The following is a 24,586-nucleotide window of genomic DNA, read 5'->3' as shown; positions in this document are numbered from 1 at the left end:
TTGCATGACACGTCACTGCAGTAGGTGGAAAGCAAAAGTGAAAACAGACCAATAGATTCCAACTTAAATGTATTCAAACATATTCCAGTAAAAGCATTTTTTTTATTTTATTTTTTACAAATATCATAATTTACTTGGCACATTTATGAAATATTTACGTATACTATATCACTCACTCCAGGAAATACACGACACCTTAGTTCGACGTACAAAATAATCTGGCGTTAACATTACACAAAAACAGTTTGCACACAAATATGCACGATGACAAATGTCCATGAACAACCGGGAGGGAAATGAGTCCACTCGAAAACACATGAATCTTCAAAGATGATCACTTTAACACTTTAACTTCAACACTTAATGGAATATATCGACTTCTAACAATAGTTCCTATCACATATAAAACAACAAAAATCCATATTCATAAAAACAAGCTGTACAAATAATAATATATACACAAGCATATTAAATAATGACATGAATAATATTTATGGCAGATAAAACGTCTAGTCGGAGTGTAGTTCAACCGTTACAGCAGAGTTTTGTGCTACAAAAAATACATTCTGATTAACAGAAGCCCTCTGGCCAATGTCTATTTCCCTGTTCTTCTTCTTGGCCTTCTTACAGCATAAAAGATCCAAAAGATGCCTTCGCAACTTTTGTGAGTGCATAAGCAGCAGAGGGTTCATACAGCAGTGAGAATAGGCAAGTATACGGCAAATATAATAGGCAATCTCCAAGCGTTCCATTGCATCGCACTCTATGGGTTCATAAAAAGACGCGATGAAAAGCAAAATATTGAAAGGTCCCCAGCAGATGAAGAACGCTGCAACAATGCATAGCACCACCACTACAGTCCTGTACCTTTTTCTGTTTGAAGCCCGCAAAACTGTCTTGAGGATGGCAGAATAGCAGAAAACAATGATGGCTAATGGGAGGAAGAAGAGCAGTGACGCCTGGAGATAATAGCCCAGGTTGATATCATGGTCATCGGAGGGATCTTCACAACGGGAAATACCGTCAGAGTGTTCCACCTTCACTGTGAAAGCATCTCTGAAGGATGCAGCGGTGCCGATGACCCAGGAAGCTACACAGGCTACCATTGCAAACCTCTGCCTCTTTACAGAGTTGCTCGGCCAGTTGTGCAGCACCACTATTATGAAACGATCCACAGTCATGGCAGTCAGTAGAATGGTGCTACTGTACAAACCAAGAATGAATACCGCAGTCATCAGTTTGCAGGTAAACTCACCAAAGACCCAGTGGTGCAGGGAATAGACGGCCCAGAATGGGAGCGTAAAACTAAAGATTAAATCAGAGCAGGCCAGGTTCAGGATGAAAAGATTTGTGACATCTTTCAGGTTCTCGTGGGTGATGAGAACAAGTAGGAGAAGACAGTTGCCTGCGACACTGATGATGAAGATCAAAATGAAGAAGGCACCACTGATAGTGTTGAAGTCAAACGTCGCCTCACAAAGATACACCACATCACTGCTGTCGTCCCCGTGTCCGCCGCTCACTGTGGAGTTGGACTCCATTGTAGGTTTTCTGAGAAACATGGCACAAAGCCAGAATTGGCAATATGTAATTAAGACAAAGCAAATGTCTACAACCCTTCAGCATTTTGGATTTTAAAAAGCAATTTTGCATATTAATAAATGAACATTTCAATATGGAGAACAATTAAGTGGGTCACCCCAAAATATGATGAGCAATTACACTCAATTTTAGGCAACTTACCCTGAACAATGGTGGTTACGTCTTGTGCTGAAGTGTGCTGTGGAGGACAAGTTGTTGTACAACAAAAAACTCAAGGTTCCTCTTTTTGTTTCACATTCAGTCAGCGATTGTGCAATTCAAGAGCATGAATACACTTTGAATTCGCAAAAGTGGTGACATAGCTGCTGCTTTTACAGCATTACCGAGAAACAGCAATGAGGGTTACTCGAAACAGAGACACTCCAGAACTTAATTTTTGAAATTAATTTTTATTGTAAAGCATAGATATCGATGTAAATATGTAGATGTACAGCAAAAAATAATGATGATGACATCATAATGTGAAAATCAACACTTTCACTTGCATGACTCCTACAAGACCCCGGATAAGCGGAGGAAAATGGATGGATGGATGGATGGACTCCTACAAGTGTTGAATGGGAAAATATTGAACAATTGATTTAAATGATTGATGTGAAAACATAAAAGTAAAATGCAGTTAATCAAAGTGAATCACATACAGTTATATTTTCTCTAATGCAATGTATTATCAATGCATCAGCTTGCATTCACATACATATAATATAGGGCAAGGATAGAAACATATAACAGCACAGCTTGATTGGAAACTATGAGGGAAATATCGGATACAATTGTGGATGAAATATTGTACAGTACATACAACTTTATCACAGAAAGTCACAGATCACATTTGTTCCTCATTCTGACATCTGAACAACTGAACCTCTTGACCATGTCGGCATGCTTTTATGGCTGCATGATCGACTGATTTCATATTTACTTTGATTGACGAGCAGGTGTACAGCTGTACCTCAGAAAGCGGCTGCAGCGTTTATGTCAGCTATTCAGGCTTATTGTAGTTTGACAACTATGCAGGGTAGACCTACTGAGTGAAGAATATAAACAGCCATGCTAGTGGCTCTGAAGACTTTGAGTTAAATGCTAATGTCATGCTCACTATGACCATGCTAACGTGCTGATGTTTAGCAGGTGTGATGCTTATCATGTTCACGATCTTAGATTAGCCTTTTCAGCTGTGTTTAGTACCAATTAGTAAATGTTAGCATGCAAAGAAACATCTCCAGGCTAGCGTCTGTTCTAAGTCAATGCAATGTGTCATTCTGCATTTTTTTCATCCAACTTATTTTGTGTTTACTTTTTGTGGTTCGACAGAATTTGCGTGACACTTCTTTCTTCGAACCCGGTATTTCTGGTTTCATTTCAGCTCTCTGTATCAACTACATCGAAAACTCTTCACCACTTGTTAGCGATGTGATAGTGAGCCGGCTTTGCCTGTTGCGGATGCCGCTGTTCCTGTGACCCCAGCCTTTCAGCATTTTCTTCAAGTGGTTTTTGAATTTAACCCCCACAAACACGTAAAACACAGGGTTGAGGCAGCAGTGTGAAAAGGCAAGAAGTCGGCTGATGTAAAAGGCGTAATCCAGTGGTTTTGATGCTTCACACATTACAGCCAAAGTCTTTGAGTTGACGATTTTTTGGTACCCGAAAGACAAGGACTTTAGAAATATCACTATGTTGTAAGGCGCCCAGCCCACAAAGAAAACAACCGTGAGACCAAAAATGAGTTTTAAAGTTTTGTTCCTTCTTCTTTGTGCGGTAGGACGCAGCAACCTGCACATGATCTGAGAATAGCAAAAAATGAACACCACTGAACTCAATATGAAGAGAACATTTTGCTGATAGGTTCCCCACAACTTCCAGTAAGAATTTGCAGGTCCACAATATTTCTGGTCCACTCTGGTGGAAATGAAGGCTGGACTGGCAACCAATGTACTCACAGCCCAAACGATCACACACGTTACGACACTGTAGGTGCCTGTGGTGGACACAATGTCAGACAGAGGATTCATGACAGCTACGTAACGGTGGGCAGTCATCAGGATGAGGAGGATACCACTGCTATAGAAACCAACGTCGAAGACAAAGATGACCATTTTGCATGTACGTTCCCCTAAAGTCCATCCATACATATGATCGTAGACCCAGAAGGGCAGACCTGCGGTGAAGAAGAGATCCGATACAGCCAGGTTCAGGATGAAAGCGTTGGTGAGGGATTTGACATTCTCATACCTGGCCAGAATCACAATGACCAAGATGTTGCCAAACAGACTGAGGATGACCACGATGGAGAAGAGCACTGTAGTGAACATCGCTCCAAACTGTATGACGCTTGGTTTGTTGCACATTTCATCTTCATGCGCATCGTAGTCATCGTAGTCGTAGGAATAATTGTCTGTGGTTGCGTCGAAGGTTGAGTCAGTTGTTGCCATATTTCCACAAGAGAAAGTCTAAATTGAAAAAGGCTTTGTTAGAGCGGTAAATCCAAGTCAACAGATCAAATGATACAGAAGTGAATGTGATGATTACATTGGAAACATGTTTTTCAGAGATTTATGTCACCATTTCATCAGTTAACATGTTAATAACTTGTTGTATCATTCTCTTGATACATGACGTCATTTTGTCTGGAACATGTGGTTATTATAGAGGGTCACTTTACCCAGATTACAAAAAAATCATATTTTCTTACTTATGTTTGGTGTTATTCAGCCATGTAGACACTTCTGGTTTTATTTGCTGAGACTCTAAGATATTCATCCAAAGTTTCTTCCTCCAACACTTTTTTTGTGGCGCTTACAACTTTAAAAAATATATATATATTTACAGGCACTGGAAACTTGTTTTGAAATTTCTGCATGCCATTTAATTTTCATGACTGAAGAAACACCACTCAAAGTTACAGTTTAGAGAGAGAAAAACACATTTCATTATGATATTAGCACTTATTTCTTAAGATTGGTGCCTGAAACCTCTGTCCGTGTTGGCAACACAGTCCCACAACTGTTCTCACATTTGAAGTCAAATGTTGTTGGTTCAGCAGAAATACATGACAACACCTTCATCCAGCTGAGCCATGCTCACTTCAAATCAGCGAGATATGTATTTTGGCAAAGTATTTTGGTTTCCTTGCGGTTGTCTCTGTGCTGTTATGAGGCTGCGATGATGTAACTGATTGTACTGATTTACAGCTTGATGTGACCAATAGTCACTGACGTTGTGTAACAACGGAAAATACAAATCAACAAAGATTTCAAACCATATGTTGATACTTTCAGTGTTCTAATGCGTGCACTATTTATTTCAACATAAAGTCTTATTTGTATTGTTGTTGTCGTTGCCTCCTGGGGGCCCAGCTTTTGGGGCACCAATTGTTCCAACTTTTGCAGAACATTAGATTTTTATTTTGGATGCCAAATCATAAACAGCTGATTGAGATAATGTGTTTTAGGACCTTTAAACAATTGACCACAGTCTCTTTCCATCAACAGTGTTCCTAATGATCTGGACTATCCACAGACTTTACTATGAACAGTTAAGGAATTGTTTTTGTGGCAGTAAGGTTGCTGCTGAAATAATTGTCAAGTGCCTCTAACGCTAGCAAAATAAATCCATAGCTATCCACATACTAGAGGTAAGGGAGAAGTTAATTATTTTTTCAAAGATTTCTTGAAAGCCACATTCTTGAAATAAGGAGATAAAGCATTCCTACTTTAATTTCTATCTTTCGTATTACACTGACAGGTTGAACTGAAAAGATACAAATATTTCAGTAAAAATGTATTTTTTACAAAATACAAAACATTCTAAACTTAAATTCAGTATCATGACAGATCCTCACTACAACAAATAAATGAGAAATGTGGAAACTTACAGGCTATCTGCACACACCAGAGTCCTTCATGCAAGTGTCATTGGAACTGGGAATTGTTCCTTAAGTATCAACCACAAAGGTGAACAGAAATCCAACTTCATTTTCAGATCACCTACACAAGTGACGTTTGTGAAAAGACTTGTTTCCTTGAATTTGAATCGTGAATACTTATTTTGAGTGGCCATTACTCTTGTTACACTTGAGTAAAGCATTTTCTCAGTTTCTCACAACTTTGACCCAGGATTACAAACAAGAATGGAGGAGGCATTGACTTTATTTTTCGAGAGTCTCCTATTGTCACAAAAAGGTGAAAAATGCCAAGGATGAAATTCTCACTGTTTTTTGTTTTGTTTTTGTTTTATCTAACAGTCCTCTGATTTGGGCCTCCTATAGAATCTTTTTTTTATTTCTATTTTAATTTTGTTTTTATTGTTGTTTTTTTGTATTCAATATTATTCACACAATAACAAAAATGATAAATAAAACATAATTATTTAATAACAACAAAATAAAATAAAGACGTTATTTAAATAAAGGCTTTGATTATAGTCTATTGAAAATAAATATTTATATGTATCTTTTGTAGCACATGATATATGTTTTTGCATATTATACAATGCATCTTGATGTCATGAGTTATTTACTGGTCCACAAAAATATATTTTTACATCAAAATTCCCATCAAAGTGTGTAATCATCGTAGTATTATATGTAATGAACAAAGGATGTCAGGTATAATATAGTCCATGAAATATTAGCTTCATGAAGCACGACACACGTCTCAGCTTCAGTCTGTTTATTTATCATTTGTCTCTCAACCAAACTAGGACAGATTTCAGCAGTAGCAGCTGAAGCCATTGATCCGTTAGACCTGTCAATCATCCAGTCCCCGCCCCTCAACGGGTAGCACGTTTCTGCTGTATCACCTACAAATAGGACACTCTGGACAGTTTTACACATCAAGTACGTTTATTATTCAACTGTTTATTTAACATTGAAGTGTTTCGCTTTACTTACTGCGATGGTTTGTAACAGAAATCTACATAAAATACGACCAGGAAACGAAGAGCTGGGAACAGGTGCTGATGTAGGATAGCGCTCGCCAGCTTTGACAAATCGATGTTTATGGTTCTGTTTGTTGCATTTTTGCTCATTTTTGCTGGTTTGTTGTGCCGCCAGTACATAACAATACATAAAACATGTCGTCAGTCGCCTGTCAAGGATATACTGTCGCTGCAAACAGGGATAAGCTTCAGTCTTTCGTCGTGATGCAAATGCTGTTCCTCTTCTGACTGTAGGCAAATGTTTGCTAACTTCTCTGAGCTAATGCCACTGTGGTTTCTTCCTCTTAACAAGTTCATGGACCCCTCTGGGGTATTAGTATTGTCTTATTTGTCTAAGACTTGTTGGTTTGGAAAGAATATAATGTAGTGTTTATGGAAAAATCCTTTACAGCAGGGGTGAAACTAGTTTAGGATGCACTATGTTTGTGTTTACCTCCATGTAGTAGCAGCTCTGGCATATTTTTACAGTATCATGCTGTAATTACTATTTATATTTTTGGGCTCAGGTATATCCTGGACAATTCAGGGATATGATGAACAGTGTTTACATCATGAGGATTATTCCACAAATACTCACAATCTCTGTCACTTTCATCTTACATGCAGATTTCCTGACTAAACTGCTCGTACCCAACCATGGCCTCCTCCTCCTCCTCCTCATCAGTTGGAGACAATCAACTGCAGAGGATAATCAGAGATCTGCATGGTAACTAGTTCACATTTACAATGAGCACCATCCCTTACAGTCTCTCTCAATATAATGCATGCTTGTTATTGTTTTCTATTTGAACTTGTATGTGTCTCCAAACAGGATGTATCAAGGCAAAAAAATAGTAGAATCTGCAGAAAGTATCTTGCTCCCAGAATAATTGCAAAACTTAGATCGATGATAGATTTCCATGTGGCAATGTTTTGTGCTTGTAGACTGACAAAAAATAGTATGGGAACATTAAACTGTGCAGATTCTACTATTGTTTTGGCCTTCTGTCTGAACACATTTTGATATTTGTGTGTGTGCGTGTGTTGACGATGTTGTTACCGTCTGGTTTAGATGCTGTGTTTGAGTTGAGTAAAGAACACAACGAGTGTGGTGAACCTGTAACCGACGACAGCGCCAACCTGCACAAATTCTTCTATAAACTAGAATACCTGCTACAGGTATGATGTCACACACGTTTTGTTGAGAGTTCATCAGGATGATCTGGTTTTGTGTTTTTGAAATGATCATGTCATTTTTCAAATGAAACAACCTGAGGAGTGTGGAGGCTTGAATCGAACATCAACTTTTGGGTTGAGTTGTCTACAGCTCAAACATATGTGACAAAGGGGTTGTGACTAAGGATTGCTTTGCTCCAAAAGGTCACAAGTTAAAAAGACTGGGAACCAGTTCTCTTGACCAGTGATTCCCAACCTTTTTGGGTTGTGAACCTTTAAATTGAAACACTAACGAGTCATTGTCTTTTCCTCCAAGCCTCTCTAACAGAGACCTAAGCTATGAGTATTTCACTACTAAAAAAAAAAAAAAAATGTGTGTAGCACATTTGACCCATTGAAATCGTCTTGTGACACTTTGAAGGTCTCCCGACCCACAGGTTGGGAACCACAGCTCTAGAGAGACAAAGGTGTAACATGGAGGACGTTCATAGGAATCATTTTAATTACAATTTCTACCATTAACATTAAATATTTACATATCGGGTCATGCCAGAAAAAACCCTTTTGCACAATCCATACTGCTGAAGACATTTTATAATATATATGTAACATTAATTATGCAATAATGAGGTAATGTTTCTTTCTCAGTTTGACCAGAAAGAGAAGACAACCTTTCTTGGTCAGAGGAAAGACTACTGGGATTACTTCTGCGACTGCCTGATTAAGATCAAGGGAGCTAATGATGGCATCCGTTTTGTTAAGTCCATCGCTGAGGTAATCCTCCTCTGCAACACACACACACACACACAGTCACTCTCGTTGCCTCAGCACTGCCATGTCGTGCAACACATGGAGACACGAATGCACATAACCATGTAACTAATCCTCAGGTGAATCAGGCACAGTAAGACTCTGTGCTGCCAATTCACTTGCTGCCTTACACCTTGTTCCTCACCTTCTATCCTGGGAATTCACAGTTGGTGAGCTTCATACTGAAATGACTGTAGTTGAACTAGTCCTCATTGTGCTATATTTAATTAGTTGCTTGTCTTTTTCCTGATATTGATTTTTGTGCTTCAGTTCGGTATCGAATGATTGTTGGGCTCTAGTGCAGCGCCATTGTTCCATTCATTAGGGAAATATGTGATAAGTGAGTGCCACATTTTTGTGAGCATATTACTTTTACTTTTCTTTCACTCTTCTTGTTTCTTGTCGGTCAGTCTCTGATGTAAATCAGTCTCCAGCTGGTGTCCTTCTGGTAGATCTGTGGGTCTGTTGTCTTACTTAAATCCCTCCATCTGCTATGTATTGGAGAGTCTGGATGTACTGACAGATACTGTACATTTAGAGCAGTGATGACACTGCATAGACAACTATTTTAATTGCATTTGAGTCATTTGTCAAGCAAATAAATCAGACTTTCCCATGGCCTCATTACATTCATTGTAAGCCAAATACAGTATCTTTGGATTTTGGACAAGACAATTGAAGACGTCATCTTAAACCCTGGGCTTTCATTTTATAGACCAAATAGTTATCGACTACGAGAGAGAGAGTAATGGCCAGACTAATCAATAATGAAAGATATCATTAATTCCTCGTCTTTTAATGTCCTGCAAGTGTAATTGTTGCCACATTTAAGTAGAGATTATTCAGAAAGGAGCCACTTCATGTAAAAATAGTTTGACCTGTATGATACTGACTAGACTGTAAAGAACACTGACTACTGAGGTCAGTCCACGTTGCAGAGAGGTAATGTCTGTGTTTATGTGTGTATATTTTTGTCTGTCCTCAGTTGAAGACCTCACTGGGGAGAGGAAGGGCCTTCATCCGCTACTCACTGGTTCACCAGCGTCTTGCTGACACACTGCAGCAGTGTTTTGTAAACCAGAAGGCCACAAGGTAAGAGAGAACACTCTTTCTATACACAACCACATTTGATATATATAGATATATATCTATATATATATATATATATATGAGAACTTTTTTACTTCAAGCTGCCGATACATGTTTATACTATATGAACTCTTCATGTTTGTGCTTTATGGTGCGATGATGTCTTGTTGAGGAAGTGCGACTCTCCCTTCCTGATGAAAGTCTTATTTCTGTTTTCACAGAAAACACAACAGCCACTTAGTCCATCCATAGACACCCACAGTCACGTCGCACTTCCTCAGCTGTTCATCAAACCGAATGCCAATTTAGTTCCTGCTTCATTTAACCAGGATAGCCTTTTGTGATTTACGTTGCTATTGCAAGAGAGCAAAAGGAAATTAAGTTAAAGACACTCCTGGAACCTGAAACACTTAATTACATTCTTTCAAGTGCTATGTTTGTATTTAGAAAAGATAAATATGCTTATTTCCTTTCTTGCCAAGAGTTAGATGACAAGCTTAATACAGCTCTCATGTTTCTAAATATCACTTTATTTTAGATTATATATTTCTAAATGTTCCTTGTGTTAAACCGAACATTTCCTGGAACAGTCTCATTAAAGGTCATTGTTGACAATTCATATTTAGTCTAAAAAAGCTACTTCATCAATCACCGGTTTTTATAGTACCTTTTATTTGTCATGCTTTTATTTATGCTGCATGTGATCAGTGATTATTATTTCATTTGGTCTCATCATGAACAGCACAGTATAACGTTAAACGTCATTGCCTAATCAACAGTATACAACATTGTAATCTGTCAAATTCAAATAAGTGTGTGTGTGTGTGTGTTTGCCTTCTCCTCAGCATTGTGTTTGGTGTTTTTTTGTTTTTATTCTTCCCACACAGCGACTGGTACTATGCCCGGAGTCCCCTCCTCAAGTCTCATGTCACTGCTGACATAATCAACCATCTTTATGAGCTCAACCAGATCCAATTTGACGTGGCAGCCAGAGGTTACGACCTGGATGCAGATTGGCCAACCTTTGCGAGGTAAAAAAAAATGCGGACGATTATCTGTTTACACTTTCCTTTTGAGGAAAAACACAAAGTTGATTCTGGATATTGTTTTGGATGAAAAAAAAAAACACACACTGAAGAAATAAAAGCTTCTAATTCTTTGTAAATTGATCGGAGACAGACCTTAAGTCATTCGATAAACACCCCAGTTTAGTGCAGTTAATGCAGCATTGTGGTGAAGCAATATTGAGTGTTTCACAACTTGAAGTAACACTTAATTATCTGATCACTCTGCACATTCACAGCTCTTTTTTTCTGCTCAAGCGTGTATAAATGTGTGCGTGTGAGACAGTGGGTGCCGACAATGTGCGAGCGCTGATCACTGTTCCTCACGTCAGCACCTTTGCCAAAACTTTTCACTTCCTTCTCATCAATTTGCAGTCACTCAGTCTACAGGCAGCGGACGCAGTTTTTTTTTTTTGGCCTAATTTGTGTTGTCGTTGTGCATCACATTATTGGGCTTACTGGTTAAATCTCACAATGCAATGCAGTGCAGCAGCACCTAGAACAACACAATGGTCCGGAAGATTACCTGAGAAAGGGTTGAATCAACACCTGTCACGCACATTATGAACAAGAATGAAGAAAACAAAATTCACAAATGCCATATTTCTTTCGAGGGCTGTTATAGAGGAATATATTGTACTGTGTAGATAAAGTATGTACGTTATGGTGTAAGGGCCTTGTGTTTTTGTAATTTCTTTTCAACAACTACTTGTTCCAATTGCTATTCATCATGAGTAGCCTGAAATTACACCTCCGCCCAAACCCAGTTAGTTGTTTTAACGTGAATCATGACTGGATGGAAACAGTTTCATCACTTCACCAGAGAAGAAATACGAGCATGCGTTCCAGGAGTAGGCTTACTTAAGTTACTGACCAAATTTCTTGTGAAGTCTGAATGCAAAGTATTGTGTGTTAAGGTGTTGTTGCAATCAGGGCACGAGAACTGTGCAACAATTTGCTTGAGGAAATGACATTATTGGTAATAATTTCCAAGAAAGTACTTGTACATTCTGACATGCAGTGACATTTCAGTTGTCACTAAGCATAGAAAAAATGAATAATGTTCAATATGTTTTATTTCAGTAAATTATTCAGTTGGACATTTCATTTAAATTCGTAATAATTTATGCACAAGATATAAGCTGAACATGCAGAAATGTGAAGTTCTGAATTACAGGCAAACATATTCAAAAAATGTGGAGATTTTTTTGAACAAATAAATTATTGTAGGTTTTAACCAATAAATGAAATTTGACACACAATTTTAACGGTCATTAAGTCACTAATTTTTTGCAATTCTTTCAAGGAAGTTCCTCTGAAAATCAGCAACGACATAAAAACCTCGCCCTATTACGTTCTCTAGCTATTCTATCATTTCCTGGTTCTTTCTTAAAAACACACACAATTACTATGCACTTAGTATTCGTACTGTGGAAGGGCTTTGTCTTGATTTACCTTTTGTATAAGTTGTACCAAATTACATTGTCCATTCTGGGAAATTTCTTTGGAAAATATGAGGAAGTTAGGAGACCCATAAAATACCCTGTTGAGCTCCCTAAATACTTTTTTCAGTCAACTTAAGTTCTTCTTTTGTGTAACGGTTGTTGTTTTTTCATCAGTTGGATGTCATGTTTATCTTACTCTTACTCTTTACCAGTTGTTGAAGATCTTAATATTTGGTGTCTTATTGTGTCAAAGGCGAACTTTAGGTACCGCCTCAGCAGCTTCTGTGTGGAGGCCTCCCAGTCGCTGCTCCAGCATCAACAGTCTCGTTAGCGGCTACTCACAGGTACTTCAATACATACTAAACATAGACAATCCTGCACAAATATTTGAGTAAATGTGACATTCAAACTTTAATGTTCTCTTGTTCCATTCTCTGACCAGGCGCAGGAGTTTGTCCCAGTCTCAGACCTCAGACACTGTCTCCTTGGTGAACTGGGGGAACTGGGGGAACCTTGCAGTATTGCAGAGAACCTCCGCATTGAGCTCGACCAGTCCGAGCTGAAACAACAGGAGCTTCTGGTACGGGTTCAGGAGTTAGGGAAAGAGGCTGCTGAGCTGAAAGATGTGGTTAAGGACCTTCAAGGCCAGCTGTTAGCAGCTCAGAAGTCCTCTGGTGACAAAGAAACAGATCATCAGGAGAGAGCAAATCACCTTCAAACCTGTAGCGAAGAATTAATCGGGGAACTTAAAGACAGACTCACGGCTGCTGAGGACAAAAATATGGAGCTTCTTTCTAAGTTGGACGAGGCGCTTAAAGAAAAGGGACAACAAACCACGAGCTACTGCGACTCAGCCTGGAAAATCCAGGAACTCCTGGATGAACTCAAGACAACGGAGGAGGAAAGGATGGAGGCAAAGAGAGAGGCTGAGGACAGGGCCAGGCACTCCGAGCGTCTGTCCCAGGAGCTAAGACTCAGGGAAGAAGACTTGAGGAACAGTGAGGCGAAGCTGGCTAAAGTAAAATCCAGAGCCCATGACGAACGTGAGGCGGCGCTCAAGCGGTTGGAGGAGCTCCAAAGTGCAGTTGGTCGAATTCAGGGGGCGCTGAGTTTGAAAGAGAAAGAGACGGGGAACTTGAGAGCCCAGCTTCAGGATCTACAAGCATCACTGGAGTGCAGAGAACGACAGGCGGAGGACCTGAGGAAAAGACTGCACGAGGAGAGGGACGAGGTAGGGCAGATATGTAGGGTGAGTAGTAGCCAGAATGAGGAAGTCGAGAGCCAGCTGCTGGATGTAAGAACGGCTCTAAAACAACGAGAGAAAGAGCTCGCCTTTAGTTCAGAGAAAATCAAGCATTTTGAAGAGCAGTTGGAGAAGTTAAATGTTGAGAAAGAAAGTTTGAACTCTCGACTTGCTGATAATGAAGTTGCTTCCTCTGAGAACCTCGAGGACTACAAAACCAAATGCAGAAATCTCGTGGAAATAAATGCTAAGCTACTCCAAACAGTTAAGAAGAGTGAGGGGAGCATTACAGAGCTGACTGAGAGCAGGACCGCCTTGTTAGACCAGCTTGCTTCTTTCAGGGCTTCTGAGAAGCACCCAAAGGGCAGAGTTGAGGCTGCAAAGATGTGTGTGGAAGATGGGGAGAAGAAGCTTCTCGATGAAAACCTGCATTTGGAGGAGATTTCCCAGAAGGCGCTCGTCCAGAAGGAAGTATGTGATGCTCAAATCAAGAAGCTAGAGCATGAGAACGGGGAGCTTCTTGAGGTCCAGACCTCGTTGAAGAAACGGTCGGCCACAGCTCAACAGGAACTGGACTCACTTACTGCTAAAGCTGAGCAGTTGGACAAGCGCCTCATTGTGTCCCAAAGAAGCCAAGTAGAGTTACTTGAAAAACTCCAAGAAACCGAGATGAAACTGAGAGACCAGTCTGTCGAATGCGGGCATCTGCAAGCTAGAGCAGAGGAGCTGGAGAGCAGGACTGGGGAGCTTCATGCTGAAAAAGGAGCTGCAGAGAGCAATGAAAAGATGCAGAAGCTTCATGATGAGCATCAGAAATCCTCAGTGGAAACCAAAGAGGCCCCGTTCAGGCTAGTTTTGGCTGAGGCTCAGCTGGAGCTCAACCTAAGGGAGGTGCAGCGGCTCCAGGACGAGGTGGTGGAGCTCAGGGCTCAGCTTCTAGCAGGAGCTGAGGAGCGGATGAAGGTTCAGGCCCTTCAGGAGGTGACCGAGTACTCCAGGGAGGACCTCCGTGTCTTAGCAGAGCAACTCAAAGCCCAGGTGGAGGAGCTGAACCGCCGGCATGTGGATGAGATTCTCCGATCCCGGGAGCGAGAAGAGGCTCTTACCCGGGAGCGTGACGGTGAGGCTCAGGCTCGAGCAGGTCTGGCTGCGGAGGTGACGGCCTCCAGAGAGGAGCTCAATAAACTGAAGTTGCGTTACGAGGGCTTGTGTCTGGAGATCAGTGAATCCGGGGAGGCGCTCCACAGAGCCAACACAGAAACGGCTGAACTCGGCGTGCACGTGTGTGTGCTCACTGCTGAGAACGAAGAGGCTCGTCTGCGCTGGGAGGGCTTGTCAACAAGGCTTCAAGAGCTGGACGGGGAGACGGAGAGGCTGAATACCTACACGGAGCAGCTGAGACAGGAGAACCAGCGACTGCTCGATCGGCTCCATAACGAAGACGGGTTGTTGGCAACCAAGCAGGAGCTGCAGGAAAAGCTCAGCAAGGCCAAAGAGCAGGCTGGGGCTGTGCAGGAGACTAGCAAAGAGGAGATCCAGGCTATCCGATTCCAGCTCAGCAGCCAAGCCTTGAGCCACAGCAGCCAGCTCCAGGTCAGCCACAAACAGCTCAAGAAATGAAGCATGCGTTAATGTGTTTGTATGCACTTAAGTAACCCGGTTACAGTTGTTCCAATCCTGAACATTGGACCATAAAATGAAAGCACATTTGTGTTGTTAAGAAAAATTGGATTGCTGTCCTGCTACATGTAAACAGGGATGTACAATGACCAGGTTACTACAGTGCACCTAGTGTCCTCCGATTATCTGCGTACCCTGGTTGCTAATGTGCATTTAATAACACTGCAAGATTGTTTTATGTTCAAGGTAATATCAGCAACGCGACTGTAATTTCTGTATTTGTACCATGTTTGCTGAATAATCAGTTGATGAATTTGTATTCTCATCCAGACTGTGACTCAAGAGTTAGAGGAAGTGAAATTGAAGTGGACGACTGAGTGCGAGATAGTCGTCGAACTGGAGAACAAATTCAAACAGCGCGAGGTGAGAGGACACACTGATTCCAGATCTGTCAGAAAGTTTGGTTTATCATTAGCAGGTTAATCCGGCCCCCATAGTATCACCAAAGTGTTCCAAGGATGTTTTACGTTCTGGTAGAAATGCATGTTTGTACAGTTGTTTCGGACTGATAATGGAAAACAGTTACGGTACATTGTGTATATCGACAATTGAAGTCATCATAACATTATGGTCACAGGAGTGATTCGCAAAGAGCCAGAAATAATGTCTTGCTTTGCTGTCCTGGTTTCAGGCTGAGAATCAGAGATATTGCCAACAGATTGACGAGAAAAACATCCAGATGGCCGGTTCTGAAAGTCTCATCCAGCAGAAAGACGACGAGATAATCCATCTGAAAGGAAATTTATCAAGGTGAGATACTGTATTCATAAGCACACATTCTGGTCTGAATTAGAGCTCTGTGAAGAAATGTTTTTAATCTTGTGGGTTTGGATCGGAATGTTTATTTTTCATTTAGCATGCCTCATCTAGGAATTTGTCTTATTTGTTTCTGTATTGTTTTTAAAACTCTGGTCTAAAAATACAAACTGCATGGACACAATCGCAGTCACCAGAGATTCCTCATGTTTCTTTTTGGGCATATCATGAATCGGCCTGTGTCTTTGTATGGATGCAGGTCTGAGGCTGGTCTGACAGCGGCTCAGCAGACCTGTCAGGAGATGAGTGAAAATCTACGGAGAGCCACACAGGACAAACAGAGCTTCGATCTTAAGACGTCCGCCGAACTCGATGATCTTTACCGCACCAAAATCAATTTGGAGGAAAGGCTCGTAGAACTAATCAGGTACAAGCATACTGATTTACTCTGATTTACCATGGCGTACCATGTTGGTGTGTCTTTGTTTTCCTTTTTGTTAGTGACGTTAATTTGGTTTAAATCTGCACCACGCAGGGTTGAGACATGATGCCTACATTTGTTGCGTAATGTCTTTGGGTTTGGGTTTTCAAATGGCCACAAACAAACCATCTACATCAGGGGTCTCAAACTCCCGGCCCGTGGGCCGGATGCGGCCCGCTACGTAATTTTATGTGGCCCGCGAATCCGCCAGCAAAAAAAAAAAAAAAAAGTTTATTTATTTATTTTTTAAGTTAGACTTGATAATAAAAATATCCCCATAGTCGAAATTATGAGATAGAAAGTCGAAGTTATGAGATAGAAAGTCATAATTCTAGATAGAAAGTCAAAATTATGAGATTGAAAGTCAAAATTATGAGATACTTAAACAGTCATAGAAGCAGCTCTTTGGCTGGTTACTGTACAGTTAACATGGAAATGTATTGTGAGTACATTGAAGACTACTTTAAACTGTGAATGCAGAGAGTTATTTAACAATATGTTACGAGTAGTTACATTTACAACCGGCCCTTTGTGGGCGACCATGATGCTGATGTGGCCCGGAGTGAAAATGAGTTTGAGACCCCTGATCTACATTGTGTATTTTGCAGTATACTGTGCATTTGCAAATAGTCTTGATGGTGCTCTCTGCAGGGAGAAAGATGCACTGTGGCAGAAGTCCGATGCCCTGGAGTTTGAGCAGAAACTGCGGGATGAGGAGACTGAGCGGGACGTCAACTACTGTCTGGGCTGTCGCAGTCAGTTCAGCTGGTGGCTCCGCAAACACAACTGCAGGTCAGATGGTCCTCTGTAAATATACTAAATAAATCTACTTTACTTTATAATAGATATGTCACCAGGTAAACCAATGACACTAATGTCAATGTCACTACTTTTAAACCATTTCCCTTTGTGATTGTTTCGGTCAAGATGGGGAAATGTTACAGGAACTGAAGTCCAATGACATTTTCTTCTGTATTTCACTTCCCATTTCGACTTACCAACTTTAACCCAGTAGTGAAGTAAGATAACCACTGCCAATTGAGTGGTACAATGTTGCTACAATGCTGTGATGTTGACTTTAGACTGATAAATGCCCATGCAGATCCCGCTGTTCTGGTTGTATAGAAAAGTAGATTTCATGCACATGAGGGTGTTCTTCATACTATCACAGTTTTCCTCAAATTAGATTTTCAAAATCGCAATATATTGAATTGGAACCTCTTCTATCGTGTTACGTATCGCGTTGCCAGATTCTTGCTGAAACACAGCCCTCCTCCATGTAGCGTCGGTGCTTTTGAATACCGACAAATACATGAATTATTGTATTTGTACAGCATGTGATGTTGCACTACAATTAAAGGATGAACATCTTACGAAGTGCATTTCAACATTCTTCTGTAACCAATTCTAGATTACTTAAATTTATAAACCATGTATGTTTGTCAGGTTGTATCAGTACACAATGAGCATGTTGATGAACACGTCTGAGAGTAACGCAGTTCATTGGAGAAGCAGTGCAATCGCTACCTGTATTGTAACTTAATGCATCACTGGAAGGGCAACTTACTGCTCGATATCTGAAATGTTTAAAACAGCATCTTAAATGCATGTCTATCAGTGGCAATTTCTTGACGAAAATAGCAGCTGTTAATTTTCTGATGCATGTCTGTGTATTGACTTGTTTTATTAATGTATCGCTCTTTTAAAAGCTTTACTTTCTTTCACACGAAATCCTCTCTGCACTATAATAATATACGTTTCAAAAATGATAAGCAATTTTTTTACTCAATCCCCAACGTGTGTATTCCCAGACTGTGTGGGCGTCCCTTCTGCTACTACTGCTGCAGTAACACAGTGAGCACCCAGCAGGGCGGCCACAGAGAGCGCTGCTGCAGCGACTGTTACAACCAGCACAGTGCAGTAATTGAGCGCCACCCACAGGAGGAAGTGAGTCACAGCACACCAGGGACGCCTTTCAGTCGTTTGCTGCAGGCTGGGAGGGCTGTGACGAGTGGTTCAGGTAACATAGCACACACATACACACACGCACACATGTAGTGTGTCAAATGCTGAGGTAAATGCACACTTAAAAATTGGGTTGTGTTGTCAGCGGCATACACAGTGCAGTATGAATAGAGTAAACAATAAATAAATATTAGCAATACATGTTGGAAAAATGTCTTTATTTTCTAGGAGCAGATGAAGGTGACAAGCTGAACGATGGTATTTTCGACATCATCACAGAGGAGGAGGTGAGCGGCGTCTATGACAGTGACTCCCTCTCTTTTGCCACCGCCTGCTCTCCTGCACACGGACAGCAGGGGGCAGCACAACTGTAAGTATCTCGCATGCGTTCACTCTCAGGGGGAGTTGATGGTGAACCAACACATGAGATATTTATACCAATCACAAAAATTTATTTTTTTTATTAACATGCCACTCTCAAAACAAACTGTTCAGTCTGTTCCACATTTAGTTCTGCAGCCCATCACACAAAAAACTGGAAATGTTTGCAATAATGAAAATAAATTCTGGAGCATGATCTTAAAAAATGAATGGAAATTAAATTAACTCGTTTCAATTACATTTTCTTTTCAGCTTTAACATTTTTCTGCATTCATTGCTTAAAATATGTCATATAACACATGCACATATTTGCATTTTTGGCATTTACTGTACAGCCCTACTACGTGTGTACTTTCTTGCTTTTAATGCTGTTACGGCCTATTTAATGTGTCACAGGAAGTCACATAGCTAGTTATTGAAGAACCTTTGCAAAAATGTCAACAAAATGAAAAGAGAAGGCAGCTGGAACACTTGAGTAACATTTATTGATAAAATGATTTACAGAAATAATCCAACAAAAATGGAAGCAGGGACATCAGGGTTTCTAAGTCCAACATAATAAACACAACCCCCTCACTAACTGGAACACAAGGAGTTAAACTGTCCTACAGAAACAAACAGAAAAACAGTACTGAGCTCCCTAACTGGCCCCAAAACAGGAGAAAACAGAAATGACAAACTAAATGGCAGAGAACTCCGACACGGCTTCCCCAAAGTTATCCGGACTGGTTACCAAACAACTCCCCAACAACTAGCCAGCCAAGACAGACGGTAACTACATAGACCTGTTCCAGGGAACAACCCAAACAGAGGTGCAGCAGAAGCCAACAAACAGCTCGACAGCCAAGAGAAAAAGGGGCTGAAGCACTGGATCTGGGGGTTGATATCCAGCTCCACTGACAGACTGATGACTTTGTGGATGCTCCAGGCACTGAAGGGGGGGGGGGGGGGGGGGGGGCTGCCAGAGCTGAAACTCGGAGACAGCTCTCTTTTTCCAGTTCACTTTGATTGATTCTGTCTGTATTCTACCTTTTTAATTACAGTGGATTAGGGTGATACAAATGTATGTTTACATTATGTAAGTGTAGAATAGTAAGTGTAGAATATCCATCCCTCGTTCTAGGAACAGCAGTGCCAGTGCAGGAGACCTCACATCAGATGACACTGAGGACCTGAGTGCTACAGTACAGGATGCAGAGATCTGCCTGCTAAAGTCTGGAGACCTCACGTGAGTTTCGCATGCAGTGAAAGTTACATCAAAACCCCGAGTCGTGTTTACGAATGGACGCGGTCACAAGGTTAGACTTAAACTTTCAGAGGGAGTTTCTAATGTATTCTTCTGGTGAAAACTTTGCACTGAATCTCAAAATGGGAAGTGAAACCTGAAGCGAATTCATGAGTGGCATGGACAAGTTCCCTAAATGTTACGTGGTACTTGGACCTCTGTTTAACTTCCTTTGTAATTGGGAGGAGTTTTGTTCAGAGAGAGCTTCAAAGCCTTGTGTCATCAGGTACCTGATTTAGCAAAGCACTAAATCCTATCCCCAAAAACTAGAATAGAGTGTGAATTTTTAAGCGGAACGCCATTGATTTTAAACTTCAAAGTCTGTTTATGGGTCTAATAATGTATGTGATAAAAGTTCCAAAAAGCCTTTTGTGCAAAAAAGAATATGGAGGCGTAGAGTTAGAAAGAGGTGACCTTACCAGACCTCTGTAGCCTGCTGCTCATCTCTACTTGAGGCTAGCAGCTTAAAGCTACATTAGCCCCTTCTAGGATAACCACTGACACTGATACAAACACTTTACGACAACACGTGAACTCCTCTTGCATCCTGTTTTATTCCCTCTGCTGTAGGCTCTCCGTCCTCTTCACAGTGGAGGACATCTCAGGGTTTGGGGACAGCTCTCGGGAGCTCTTCATCAAGTCCAGCTGTTACAGCACCATCCCCATCTCCATGAGTAGTCCTGGTCCTACGGTCTCCTGGACGTTCACCTCTGAACCGAAGAGCATCTCCTTCAGTGTGGTCTACAGGGAGAGTACAGAGACCCCGCTGGAGCAGGCCAAGGTGAGACACCAGTCTATGAATAGAGGGAACGAGGGCAGATACACTTCTCCAAAGACAACCAAACGGCAGCAAAATGCAGTATTTGTGGAATTAATTAAGGATTTAAGGCAACTAAAATATACAGAAGTATATTTCTCTTCTGTAGTTATCAATATCTCATTGGGATATCACAATATGACATCTTTATATCATAATTATCACAGTTTTCACAATGAATTAATAGTTTTAATAGGTCTATGAACTAAAATATGTATCATCATCAACTATATCCCTTTAATTTGTTAAAGTCATCAATAGTGCTTTTTGAATAAATACGCACAATTCAATTGATTTGGAAATAAAGAATCTTGGCATTGGCACTCTCTAGTATCTATCTTCAGCTGTTAGCTGTTGCTGCTAACGTTAGCTAGCTCTCTTCTTGCTGATTTGAACACTGATATGTTGTTCACAGTGTAACATTATCAGGGATCGGCGACTAGAAAGCATAAAGGCCGATCTCCATATTGCATATTGAGAGGAGAGATTTAACAGCACACACAAACAACGTGTCTCGTAAAGTCTCGCTGGCAAACTCGGTTAATCCTGACACCCTTAACGTCCAACAAGATTTCCATCCTCTGCGCTCCACAGGTCTTGATCCCGCTGACTCGCTGTAACTCCCACAGAGAGACAATCCAGGGGGAACTGAAAGTCAGAAACGCTGGCGAGTACACACTTGTCTTTGACAACTCTTTCTCCAGGTCAGTCCCTGTGTGCTCCATGTGAGAACTTTATGCATTTGTAAGACATCCTGTTGGCTCTTTAGCACAAACCGCTACATTTGCATAGACCTCTGCTAGACTAGAAAGTAAGAAGCAAACTTAAAAAATCCTCTGTTTTTCCTGTTAATCAGGTTCATCTCAAAGAAAGTGATGTATCATCTGACTCTAGACAAGCCTGTCGTCTATGATGGAACTGACCTCCTATGAACGTGACGGGGAGGAGGAGACGCAGGTGTGACACTGACTGTTGTAACAGACCAGGTGTTTAATTAAACTCATGCACATAGTTTCAAGGCATCTGGGTTAGAGTCCACCGGAGTCCACCAACCTGGGTGCATTTTAAGAAAAGTAAAACAATGTTACATCATTGAATGTGAGCATGCACTTTTAAAAAAGCCTGACGTTGTAGTTTAAATTCAACATTCAGGGTATCAAAGGTCACTCTGAGATGATTGGAGGATTGTTGCGTATTTGAAAGAGAACAACTTGTTTGCCTGTGCACATACAGGTTTCCCAGCACCAACAGATGTAGCTGCTGTTGGCAACATTTGTTTAACTGCATCCTCGCAGAAGTAAAGCTGCGTTTTTACTCGTTAGCACGAGGCGCAGTTGCTTGATGTGTCACTGTTTGTTCCCATTATTTGCCTCGTCTCGTGAAGTCGGACTACTTTTAAAATGGGACTAATGTGCTCTTTGCACAGTGACAAAAATACATTTCCTCTGTCATGCTATGTGTCATTTTATGTTGTCGTATCAATATTCATGATGTTTTAAAAACAAAATGTCCCTGAAAAGTGAGAAAATATTTATGATTAAAAGAACCAGACAGAAAGGTCTGTTTTAAAGTATCTAGGGAATCGGATATGATTGTGAATATGTGACAAATCATTACATTCCTCATTACAAACTCATATAAAGATACAATATTGCCATGAATCATATCCTGCTTATTAATTGCAACATTACCCACAATGGCCTAATACACCTTGAGTTATTTACCAGATAACTACCACACTAAAGACGGTTCATCTAAATCTCTAATCAATCTATACTTTTTTTAAGTTTGAAAAATGTAACTCTAATTTAACTCTAACCTTAACTTTATTTGTTTTTTACTTGCGTAAATGCTCCATTAGTACATTAGTTAGTATTTCATGTAATAATCATTGGTGGAGACACTTGGTTTCAAAGTTCATGCTGATCCAGTCAGTGGGTATCTAACGATTGTTGCCTTCTCAGCTGTCTGAAATTGCAAGAAATGTTTTGTTTTTTTGTTGCGTTGCGATGATGCTGCAGAACAGGAAGTAGCAAGACTGCAAAACCGCCACATCACTCGGTTTGAGTTGTCTTCAGGACACAGGCTTTAATTTAATGCAGTTTTAATGATTGCAGTTGAAGATTTCTATGCATGCAAACACTAACAATGTGCACATATTTCCCAGATTTAACCCTCAAGCGTAAAAAAAAAGGGGGGGGGGGTGGGGCACATGTCAAAATGTAGGTTTTAGTGTTTTAAATATTTAGCTGTTACTTGAATCGTCAGATTGAAGATTTTGTAATACACTTAGGGAAGATAGAAGCTGAAATGACATTTTCTCATGACGTACATGAAGCCTTTTCGATGATGAAATGTTTATTTTGGAAACAATACATAATTATAATAACAACACTTTATTTTGTAGCATGCTTTTCTAGACGGGAAGAGACGTTAGTTCTTTTATACAGGTGTTTACTGTTGCTCTGTGATGTTCTGCAGTGTGTCAAAAAGAAATGTGAATCTCAGCATACAGCCTTCAAATAACACGCGTCTAAAATCACTTTTATACTTGTCTTATATGGACCTTTTTATTTGACGGCTTTAATGTTCAAACGTACTTTTTTGTTCCTCAACTGTGTCTTCACTCATCATTTTGATGATTCTGACTTGAATATACAAAAACATTGCTACGCTTTTCAACAACTCATTTCAAATTAAAAACAATATCTTCCAGTATTTTAAAACCATTTTGTAAATTGTATTTTGAACATGACACGAGGAAGAAGATTACGAAAAATGACAAATGACACTTAAACTTATCTGAGAGATATATTGCCAAAAATATTGGGGGTCGATATTTGTCTGTTTCATTGTTGTTGAATGGGAGTTTCTATTAAAAGGCATTGCGACATGACTGCTGTATAATGCACTCTTGAAAGGGCTTTTTGTCCGTCTGTATCCCATGAGCCTTTGTGCCAGTTAATGAATGTGTTTTTCTTTTCATCTGTATCTAGTGAGAGTGTGATGGCAGATGTTTACTACTGGATTTGACAGAGGGAAGCTTTCACTCTCTGGCTTAACCTGCAAATGAACTGAAATATAATTTACATACTAAATAATTAGAGTAGAATGGATTAAAGATTGTGGACAAATAAATAAGGATTGTGTGATAACCAACTGACTGAGTTACTTTACTGGATCTGCTGAATATTCAAGTGTGATTTTGCTGTCCTCACTGTCCTCACAATTCAGACACAAGGATATTCAAAGTGCTCTACAGAAGCATATGAATATTTTACACATGAGACGTTAAGAAAACATTACAATTGCTTTTAAAAGTCACAACAAGCAAAAGCAAAGTGAATAATCTCTGGAATCGTACAGTTGTCTTGATTTTGTGAACGCTCGCATGCTGTTCACATTGAAGATCTTTCCCATCTCTACTCTACTCTACTCTAATCATCGATATATTTACCAACTGGAAATGAGGCAATACGCAACTTTGGAAGGTTACCGCACGTTCAAGATGTTGGCAGTTTTATTTTCATTTTTGGCAGCTGTGATCAGCTCCTCTATTTGCTTTGTGCATTGCATTGTGGGACGATGGTGTCCATCTACAGCCCACCTACAAATCACTTTTAGTAAGCGTACCGAATTTCCTTTTTATTTTTGTCGTCACTTTTCCAATATGAACGCACTACACACTCAAAACCTGCTTAGATATAGTGAGCAGTATTTTGGACAGAGCTGATGACTTCTTTAGGGATTATTTCAGGGTGCGTGCGTGCGTGCGCTTGCTTTTACGTACACACCTCCTCGCCTGCTTGTGTTTTTCTGAGCATTCATGAGTGTATCGTGCTTGTGTGTGCACAAGCTATTGTTCTAGCAAGGTG

At 40.4% G+C, this 24,586-nt stretch overlaps 3 protein-coding genes across 3 annotated transcripts; 1 reads left to right on the top strand and 2 right to left on the bottom strand.

The window, feature by feature from the left end:
* Positions 1–509: 509 nt before the first annotated feature.
* On the bottom strand, positions 510–1,541 carry LOC306789764 (chemokine XC receptor 1-like; the record flags this gene model as incomplete). Its single annotated transcript, XM_079285835.1, has 1 exon — positions 510–1,541. The coding sequence occupies one exon, from the start codon at positions 1,539–1,541 to the stop codon at positions 510–512; it is 1,032 nt and encodes a 343-aa protein (XP_079141961.1).
* A 1,440-nt stretch (positions 1,542–2,981) lies between these two features.
* LOC306789763 (chemokine XC receptor 1-like) lies at positions 2,982–4,034 on the bottom strand (the record flags this gene model as incomplete). Its single annotated transcript, XM_079285834.1, has 1 exon — positions 2,982–4,034. The coding sequence occupies one exon, from the start codon at positions 4,032–4,034 to the stop codon at positions 2,982–2,984; it is 1,053 nt and encodes a 350-aa protein (XP_079141960.1).
* A 2,331-nt stretch (positions 4,035–6,365) lies between these two features.
* Positions 6,366–22,881, top strand: fyco1b (FYVE and coiled-coil domain autophagy adaptor 1b). The gene is made up of 18 exons (XM_079284826.1): positions 6,366–6,439; positions 7,147–7,246; positions 7,592–7,698; positions 8,344–8,469; positions 9,491–9,597; positions 10,482–10,625; positions 12,357–12,447; positions 12,546–14,939; positions 15,297–15,389; positions 15,658–15,776; positions 16,042–16,209; positions 16,915–17,055; positions 18,075–18,283; positions 18,457–18,598; positions 19,733–19,837; positions 20,465–20,675; positions 21,306–21,415; positions 21,568–22,881. Exons 2-18 carry the CDS (start codon positions 7,177–7,179, stop codon positions 21,641–21,643), a joined length of 4,413 nt encoding a protein of 1,470 aa, XP_079140952.1. The 5' UTR covers positions 6,366–6,439; positions 7,147–7,176; the 3' UTR covers positions 21,644–22,881.
* The last annotated feature ends 1,705 nt before the right edge of the window (positions 22,882–24,586 follow it).

Source organism: Melanostigma gelatinosum, assembly GCF_949748355.1.
Source record: "Melanostigma gelatinosum genome assembly, chromosome: 15".
NCBI lineage: Eukaryota > Metazoa > Chordata > Actinopteri > Perciformes > Zoarcidae > Melanostigma > Melanostigma gelatinosum.
This window is presented reverse-complemented; position numbering and strand designations above follow the sequence as displayed.

Excerpts from the sequence above, each read along its gene's own strand:
- fyco1b (XM_079284826.1), top strand. The coding sequence starts at position 7,177 with ATGGCCTCCTCCTCCTCCTCCTCATCAGTTGGAGACAATCAACTGCAG. Across the intron at positions 14,940-15,296 it reads GCCACAGCAGCCAGCTCCAG|ACTGTGACTCAAGAGTTAGA; the intron begins GTCAGCCACAAA and ends ATTCTCATCCAG. Across the intron at positions 17,056-18,074 it reads CTCCGCAAACACAACTGCAG|ACTGTGTGGGCGTCCCTTCT; the intron begins GTCAGATGGTCC and ends GTGTATTCCCAG.